Source organism: Oncorhynchus gorbuscha, unplaced genomic scaffold (genome assembly GCF_021184085.1).
Source record: "Oncorhynchus gorbuscha isolate QuinsamMale2020 ecotype Even-year unplaced genomic scaffold, OgorEven_v1.0 Un_scaffold_1642, whole genome shotgun sequence".
NCBI lineage: Eukaryota > Metazoa > Chordata > Actinopteri > Salmoniformes > Salmonidae > Oncorhynchus > Oncorhynchus gorbuscha.
Window position 1 is genome coordinate 38,837 of NW_025744834.1, and position 9,909 is coordinate 48,745.

The 9,909-nt window shown below is 50.4% G+C and overlaps 1 protein-coding gene across 1 annotated transcript in view; it reads right to left on the reverse strand.

Annotated features, from left to right (window-relative positions):
• The window catches only part of LOC124017133 (zinc finger protein 501-like), a 39,011-nt gene extending 36,916 nt beyond the window's left edge, over positions 1-2,095 (reverse strand). The window contains exons 1-2 of the mRNA XM_046332527.1: positions 1,946-2,095; positions 1,392-1,579 (exon numbers count right to left, since the gene is read on the reverse strand). Of these exons, the coding sequence (XP_046188483.1) occupies positions 1,392-1,512 (121 nt within the window). The 5' untranslated portion in view covers positions 1,513-1,579; positions 1,946-2,095. The remainder of the gene's footprint in view (positions 1-1,391; positions 1,580-1,945) is intronic.
• Between the last annotated feature and the right edge of the window lie 7,814 nt (positions 2,096-9,909).

Genomic DNA, 9,909 nt, shown 5'->3' on the forward strand with positions numbered 1-9,909 from the left:
CAACAGACAGTAGTGATGAATAGACTAGACTGACAACAGACAGTAGTGATGAATAGACTAGTCTGATAACAGACAGTAGTGATGAATAGACTAGCCTGACAACAGACAGTAGTGATGAATAGACTAGCCTGACTGAAAACAGACAGTAGTGATGAATAGACTAGCCTGACTGAAAACAGACAGTAGTGATGAATAGACTAGCCTGACAACAGACAGTAGTGATGAATAGACTAGCCTGACAACAGACAGTAGTGATGAATAGACTAGCCTGACAACAGACAGTAGTGATGAATAGACTAGCCTGACAACAGACAGTAGTGATGAATAGACTAGCCTGACAACAGACAGTAGTGATGAATAGACTAGTCTGACAACAGACAGTAGTGATGAATAGACTAGCCTGACAACAGACAGTAGTGATGAATAGACTAGCCTGACTGACAACAGACAGTAGTGATGAATAGACTAGCCTGACAACAGACAGTAGTGATGAATAGACTAGCCTGACTGACAACAGACAGTAGTGATGAATAGACTAGCCTGACTGACAACAGACAGTAGTGATGAACAGACTAGCCTGACAACAGACAGTAGTGATGAACAGACTAGCCTGACTGACAACAGACAGTAGTGATGAATAGACTAGCCTGACAACAGACAGTAGTGATGAACAGACTAGTCTGACAACAGACAGTAGTGATGAATAGACTAGTCTGACTGACAACAGACAGTAGTGATGAACAGACTAGCCTGACAACAGACAGTAGTGATGAATAGACTAGCCTGACTGACAACAGACAGTAGTGATGAGTAGACTAGCTTGACTGAAAACAGACAGTAGTGATGAACAGACTAGCCTGACTGAAAACAGACAGTAGTGATGAATAGACTAGCCTGACAACAGACAGTAGTGATGAATAGACTAGCCTGACTGACAACAGACAGTAGTGATGAATAGACTAGCCCAGCCTGGAGAAATTCCAGTTCTCTGGGGCCTGATTGGTATCCCACTGTTCCCTCATCCCTACCTAGCAAACACACCTGATTTAAACTAATTGCATTTTTAACTGAAGATCGTGATTAGATGATTATTGAAGTCAGGTGTGTTAGCTGGGGCTGGGACAACACTGTGACACCAATCAGGCCCTGGAGGACTGGAGTTGCCCAGGCTAGCCTGACTGAAAACAGACAGTAGTGTTGATGAAAGACCATCAGCACTATGAATAAACTAGCCTGACTGACAGTCTGTTTCTGCGCTCTTGTCAAATCACACTCCATAAGGAGTTGGCAATATAGGGGAAACAGGCTGGCAGTCAGGCTATGAAAAGGCTACACAGCACAGTAGAGTTTATTGTAGCCCAATATTGACTTGCCTCAACACCTGAACTTACCAGAGTCTACATCATCGCTATCCTCTTCATCAGCCTCCTCCTCGTCATTACCGTCATCATCTTTGACAGCCACACCGAGTTCCAGTGTTTGACTGCAGTCTTCCAGCTTCGCTGACGTCATCTCTGGACCTCTCAGGGAGCTTCTCTGGGCCGGATCACTAGCATCCGGGGATTCCGGATCAGACAGTCTTAAATATGAAGAGGAGATACGTGATCGATCGATCGATCGATCTATTCAGAGAACACACTGACGTCTAGCTGTCTGACGTCTTTATTGTATCAGATATGAGTCTAAGCTTGCAGAACATTGGAGGGAAAAACAACGACGGTCACTGATCTAGTTAACGTTAGCTAGTTACTGAGACGGGAATAGCCTTCACATGTTGGAGATTATACATCCTCTGTGGCTACTGACTAGGTGGAGGACGTGGGAAAAAAAGCCATAGGCGCATCCTCGTTAGCTCGACCTGACGCTTCCCTGGCTGGTAGTCGTTCTAGCAGCTTAAACACTGATATAGCATGTTGGGTACACATTTCAACGTTACACAGATTACCTGGGATGGGTTTTTCTTCAATTATTTGACATGGAAGAGGGTCGGGGAATCCAACTGTAAACTTCCGCCTGTATGAGGAAAAAGGTGTGTTCACGAGCATCACGGATGCGCAGTCATTGCGCTTCTTTCACTATGTTTGGATTGTTTTTATTATTATTTATTTTTACCCTTTATTTAACTAGGCAAGTCGGTTAATAACAAATTATTATTTATAATGACGGCCTACTAGTCGGTAGAGCAGTATACTATTCGGCGTACAGTAGTATTGGTGTAAAAATGAGATACATGTAGCAGATGCTCTTATCCAGAGCGATTTACAGGCGCAATTAGGCAAGACTCCTTGACTTTTTATTTAAATCTACGACATTTCTAGAAAAGCTATGTGTCTAAACGACTTGGTAAGCTCAACATTTTTAAACGTCTTTATTTTTTAAGGATAATTGTACTGCTGGAAAGGCCTCATCTTGGACAACCGAAATAATCCCCAAAATGTCCACCAAAACAGGTATTCATTCATTTTATTTTAGCATTTCTACACTCCACATGTTAAAAGTCTCTGGTGGCGGTTTCCCAGACACAGATCAAGCCCAGTGCTGGACTAAAAAAAAGCACTTTTTCACTATAAATTCTCAATTGAGAATGCTTTTTTTAGACAAGGACTAGGCTTAATCCGCGTCTGGTAAACCACCCCTCAGAGAACCCCAGACAAAGGACAACACATCACGCAGTTGGCGTTTATTGTCATAACATTTACTGACATGGTCACATTGTGTCACATCAAATCATGTGTATGTTATTAAGCTCTTTTTCACATCAGCAGGTGCCACAAAGTGCTCTTGGCCAGGGCTGAACTCTGACCCTTTGGGGGGCATGTGGTCAACAACAAAAAGCTCCAGCACCCAATGATGAGTAAAGTATTTTGACTATTTCAGTTGGAATAAACCCTGCCTAAAACCACAAAGTGCCCTGCAGATACCCTGCCTAAAACCACAAAGAACAAGCAATGCAGAGGCAGAATCAAAGGGACTAGGAAAAGCTCCCTAGAAAGGCAGAAACCTAGGAAGAAACCTAGAGAGGAAGCAGGGCTCTTATCGGTGACCATACATCTTCTGGCTGTGTTGGGTAGAGAGGAACCAGGCGCCGAGGCGTGACCTGACCTCTTCTGGCTGTGTTGGGTAGAGAGGAACGAGGCGTGACCTGACCTCTTCTGGCTGTGTTGGGTAGAGAGGAACCAGGCGCCGAGGCGTGACCTGACCTCTTCTGGCTGTGTTGGGTAGAGAGGAACCAGGCGCCGAGGCATGACCTGACCTCTTCTGGCTGTGTCGGGTAGAGAGGAACCAGGTGCCGAGGCGTGACCAGACCTCTTCTGGCTGTGCCGGATAGATTTAAGAGTCCATGTGACCATTAAGGCCAGATCATTCATAGATGACCAGCAGGGTCAAATAATAACCACGATGGCAATAATGGAAGGGGGATCCCTAGTCAGTTGTACAACTGGAATGCCTTCAACTGAAATGTGTCTTCCGCATTTAACCCAAACCCACTGAATCAGAGAGGTGTGGAGGGGCTGCCTTAATCGACATCCACGGCGCCCAGGGAACTGCCTTGCTCAGGGGCAGAATGACAGATTTTTACCTTGTCCGCTCAGGGATTCGATCTAGCAACCTTTCAGTTACTGGCCCAATGCTCTCAGCACTAGGCTGCCTAAAGAGGGCAACACATGACAGTTACTGGCCCAATGCTCTCACCACTAGGCTGCCTAAAGAGGGCAACACATGACAGTTACTGGCCCAATGCTCTCACCACTAGGCTGCCTAAAGAGGGCAACACATGACAGTTACTGGCCCAATGCTCTCGCCACTAGGCTGCCTAAAGAGGGCAACACATGACAGTTACTGGCCCAATGCTCTCACCACTAGGCTGCCTAAAGAGGGCCACACATGACAGTTACTGGCCCAATGCTCTCACCACTAGGCTGCCTAAAGAGGGCAACACATGACAGTTACTGGCCCAATGCTCTCACCACTAGGCTGCCTAAAGAGGGCAACACATGACAGTTACTGGCCCAATGCTCTCGCCACTAGGCTGCCTAAAGAGGGCAACACATGACAGTTACTGGCCCAATGCTCTCACCACTAGGCTGCCTAAAGAGGGCAACACATGACAGTTACTGGCCCAATGCTCTCACCACTAGGCTGCCTAAAGAGGGCAACACATGACAGTTACTGGACCAATGCTCTCACCACTAGGCTGCCTAAAGAGGGCAACACATGACAGTTACTGGCCCAATGCTCTCACCACTAGGCTGCCTAAAGAGGGCTGCAACACATGACAGTTACTGGCCCAATGCTCTCAGCACTAGGCTGCCTAAAGAGGGCAACACATGACAGTTACTGGCCCAATGCTCTCACCACTAGGCTGCCTAAAGAGGGCAACACATGACAGTTACTGGCCCAATGCTCTCACCACTAGGCTGCCTAAAGAGGGCAACACATGACAGTTACTGGCCCAATGCTCTCACCACTAGGCTGCCTAAAGAGGGCAACACATGACAGTTACTGGCCCAATGCTCTCACCACTAGGCTGCCTAAAGAGGGCAACACATGACAGTTACTGGCCCAATGCTCTCACCACTAGGCTGCCTAAAGAGGGCAACACATGACAGTTACTGGCCCAATGCTCTCACCACTAGGCTGCCTAAAGAGGGCAACACATGACAGTTACTGGCCCAATGCTCTCACCACTAGGCTGCCTAAAGAGGGCAACACATGACAGTTACTGGACCAATGCTCTCACCACTGAGGCTGCCTAAAGTGACAGTTACTGGCCCAATGCTCTCACCACTAGGCTGCCTAAAGAGGGCAACACATGACAGTTACTGGCCCAATGCTCTCACCACTAGGCTGCCTAAAGAGGGCAACACATGACAGTTACTGGCCCAATGCTCTCACCACTAGGCTGCCTAAAGAGGGCAACACATGACAGTTACTGGCCCAATGCTCTCACCACTAGGCTGCCTAAAGAGGGCAACACATGACAGTTACTGGCCCAATGCTCTCACCACTAGGCTGCCTAAAGAGGGCAACACATGACAGTTACTGGCCCAATGCTCTCACCACTAGGCTGCCTAAAGAGGGCAACACATGACAGTTACTGGCCCAATGCTCTCACCACTAGGCTGCCTAAAGAGGGCAACACATGACAGTTACTGGCCCAATGCTCTCACCACTAGGCTGCCTAAAGAGGGCAACACATGACAGTTACTGGACCAATGCTCTCACCACTAGGCTGCCTAAAGAGGGCAACACATGACAGTTACTGGCCCAATGCTCTCACCACTAGGCTGCCTAAAGAGGGCAACACATGACAGTTACTGGCCCAATGCTCTCAGCACTAGGCTGCCTAAAGAGGGCAACACATGACAGTTACTGGCCCAATGCTCTCACCACTAGGCTGCCTAAAGAGGGCAACACATGACAGTTACTGGCCCAATGCTCTCACCACTAGGCTGCCTAAAGAGGGCAACACATGACAGTTACTGGCCCAATGCTCTCACCACTAGGCTGCCTAAAGAGGGCAACACATGACAGTTACTGGCCCAATGCTCTCACCACTAGGCTGCCTAAAGAGGGCAACACATGACAGTTACTGGCCCAATGCTCTCACCACTAGGCTGCCTAAAGAGGGCAACACATGACAGTTACTGGCCCAATGCTCTCACCACTAGGCTGCCTAAAGAGGGCAACACATGACAGTTACTGGCCCAATGCTCTCACCACTAGGCTGCCTAAAGAGGGCAACACATGACAGTTACTGGACCAATGCTCTCACCACTAGGCTGCCTAAAGAGGGCAACACATGACAGTTACTGGCCCAATGCTCTCACCACTAGGCTGCCTAAAGAGGGCAACACATGACAGTTACTGGCCCAATGCTCTCACCACTAGGCTGCCTAAAGAGGGCAACACATGACAGTTACTGGCCCAATGCTCTCACCACTAGGCTGCCTAAAGAGGGCAACACATGACAGTTACTGGCCCAATGCTCTCACCACTAGGCTGCCTAAAGAGGGCAACACATGACAGTTACTGGCCCAATGCTCTCACCACTAGGCTGCCTAAAGAGGGCAACACATGACAGTTACTGGCCCAATGCTCTCACCACTAGGCTGCCTAAAGAGGGCAACACATGACAGTTACTGGCCCAATGCTCTCACCACTAGGCTGCCTAAAGAGGGCAACACATGACAGTTACTGGCCCAATGCTCTCACCACTAGGCTGCCTAAAGAGGGCAACACATGACAGTTACTGGCCCAATGCTCTCACCACTAGGCTGCCTAAAGAGGGCAACACATGACAGTTACTGGCCCAATGCTCTCACCACTAGGCTGCCTAAAGAGGGCAACACATGACAGTTACTGGCCCAATGCTCTCAGCACTAGGCTGCCTAAAGAGGGCAACACATGACAGTTACTGGCCCAATGCTCTCACCACTAGGCTGCCTAAAGAGGGCAACACATGACAGTTACTGGCCCAATGCTCTCACCACTAGGCTGCCTAAAGAGGGCAACACATGACAGTTACTGGCCCAATGCTCTCACCACTAGGCTGCCTAAAGAGGGCAACACATGACAGTTACTGGCCCAATGCTCTCACCACTAGGCTGCCTAAAGAGGGCAACACATGACAGTTACTGGCCCAATGCTCTCACCACTAGGCTGCCTAAAGAGGGCAACACATGACAGTTACTGGCCCAATGCTCTCACCACTAGGCTGCCTAAAGAGGGCAACACATGACAGTTACTGGACCAATGCTCTCACCACTAGGCTGCCTAAAGAGGGCAACACATGACAGTTACTGGCCCAATGCTCTCACCACTAGGCTGCCTAAAGAGGGCAACACATGACAGTTACTGGACCAATGCTCTCACCACTAGGCTGCCTAAAGAGGGCAACACATGACAGTTACTGGACCAATGCTCTCACCACTAGGCTGCCTAAAGAGGGCAACACATGACAGTTACTGGCCCAATGCTCTCAGCACTAGGCTGCCTAAAGAGGGCAACACATGACAGTTACTGGCCCAATGCTCTCACCACTAGGCTGCCTAAAGAGGGCAACACATGACAGTTACTGGCCCAATGCTCTCACCACTAGGCTGCCTAAAGAGGGCAACACATGACAGTTACTGGCCCAATGCTCTCACCACTAGGCTGCCTAAAGAGGGCAACACATGACAGTTACTGGCCCAATGCTCTCACCACTAGGCCTAAAGAGGGCAACACATGACAGTTACTGGCCCAATGCTCTCAGCACTAGGCTGCCTAAAGAGGGCAACACATGACAGTTACTGGCCCAATGCTCTCACCACTAGGCTGCCTAAAGAGGGCAACACATGACAGTTACTGGCCCAATGCTCTCACCACTAGGCTGCCTAAAGAGGGCAACACATGACAGTTACTGGCCCAATGCTCTCACCACTAGGCTGCCTAAAAGAGGGCAACACATGACAGTTACTGGCCCAATGCTCTCACCACTAGGCTGCCTAAAGAGGGCAACACATGACAGTTACTGGCCCAATGCTCTCACCACTAGGCTGCCTAAAGAGGGCAACACATGACAGTTACTGGCCCAATGCTCTCACCACTAGGCTGCCTAAAGAGGGCAACACATGACAGTTACTGGCCCAATGCTCTCACCACTAGGCTGCCTAAAGAGGGCAACACATGACAGTTACTGGCCCAATGCTCTCACCACTAGGCTGCCTAAAGAGGGCAACACATGACAGTTACTGGCCCAATGCTCTCACCACTAGGCTGCCTAAAGAGGGCAACACATGACAGTTACTGGCCCAATGCTCTCACCACTAGGCTGCCTAAAGAGGGCAACACATGACAGTTACTGGCCCAATGCTCTCACCACTAGGCTGCCTAAAGAGGGCAACACATGACAGTTACTGGCCCAATGGCTCACCACTAGGCTGCCTAAAGAGGGCAACCATGACAGTTACTGGCCCAATGCTCTCACCACTAGGCTGCCTAAAGAGGGCAACACATGACAGTTACTGGCCCAATGCTCTCACCACTAGGCTGCCTAAAGAGGGCAACACATGACAGTTACTGGCCCAATGCTCTCACCACTAGGCTGCCTAAAGAGGGCAACACATGACAGTTACTGGCCCAATGCTCTCACCACTAGGCTACCTAAAGAGGGCAACACATGACAGTTACTGGCCCAATGCTCTCACCACTAGGCTGCCTAAAGAGGGCAACACATGACAGTTACTGGTCCAATGCTCTCACCACTAGGCTGCCTGCCACCCCTACACTCTCACCACTAGGCTACCTGCCACCCCTACACTCTCACCACTAGGCTACCTGCCACCCCTACACTCTCACCACTAGGCTACCTGCCACCCCTACACTCTCACCACTAGGCTACCTGCCACGCCTACACTCTCACCACTAGGCTACCTGCCTCCCCTACACTCTCACCACTAGGCTACCTGCCACCCCTACACTCTCACCACTAGGCTACCTGCCGCCCCTACACTCTCACCACTAGGCTACCTGCCGCCCCTACACTCTCACCACTAGGCTACCTGCCGCCCCTACACTCTCACCACTAGGCTACCTGCCTCCCCTACACTCTCACCACTAGGCTACCTGCCGCCTCTACACTCTAACCACTAGGCTACGTGCCTCCCCTACACTCTCACCACTAAGCTACCTGCCGCCCCTACACTCTCACCACTAGGCTACCTGCCGCCCCTACACTCTCACCACTAGGCTACCTGCCTCCCCTACACTCTCACCACTAGGCTACCTGCCGCCCCTACACTCTCACCACTAGGCTACCTGCCGCCCCTACACTCTCACCACTAGGCTACCTGCCGCCCCTACACTCTCACCACTAGGCTACCTGCCTCCCTACACTCTCACCACTAGGCTACCTGCCTCCCCTACACTCTCACCACTAGGCTACCTGCCTCCCCTACACTCTCACCACTAGGCTACCTGCCACCCCTACACTCTCACCACTAGGCTACCTGCCTCCCCTACACTCTCACCACTAGGCTACCTGCCTCCCCTACACTCTCACCACTAGGCTACCTGCCTCCCCTACACTCTCACCACTAGGCTACCTGCCTCCCCTACACTCTCACCACTAGGCTACCTGCCTCCCCTACACTCTCACCACTATGCTACCTGCCTCCCCTACACTCTCACCACTAGGCTACCTGCCTCCCCTACACTCTCACCACTAGGCTACCTGCCTCCCTACACTCTCACCACTAGGCTACCTGCCTCCCCTACACTCTCACCACTAGGCTACCTGCCTCCCCTACACTCTCACCACTAGGCTACCTGCCTCCCCTACACTCTCACCACTAGGCTACCTGCCTCCCCTACACTCTCACCACTAGGCTACCTGCCTCCCCTACACTCTCACCACTAGGCTACCTGCCTCCCCTACACTCTCACCACTAGGCTACCTGCCTCCCCTACACTCTCACCACTAGGCTACCTGCCACCCCTACACTCTCACCACTAGGCTACCTGCCGCCCCTACACTCTCACCACTAGGCTACCTGCCTCCCCTACACTCTAACCACTAGGCTACCTGCCACCCCTACACTCTAACCACTAGGCTCTACAAATTCTGTCATGACTAGTGAGATGTTGAAAAGTACATTTGCGGCACAATTTCAGATTACTTTTATTTTGAAAACCCATGTCCTTAAATGGATTTATAGACTGTTTCAAATGTAGACGTTCCACTGGTACGTGCCCGAAGCCCAGCGATGCTAGTGAGAGCAGCAGAGAAACCACCAGCAATCCTTTGGCCATTGAAACCTGGATTTTTTTTTCTGAATTCATCAGTCCTCGAGTCCTTCCATTCTCTCTCCTCAGCTTCTTCTCAAAACTCATTGAAGGAGAAGAAGGTCTGAGGAGAGGGACTTT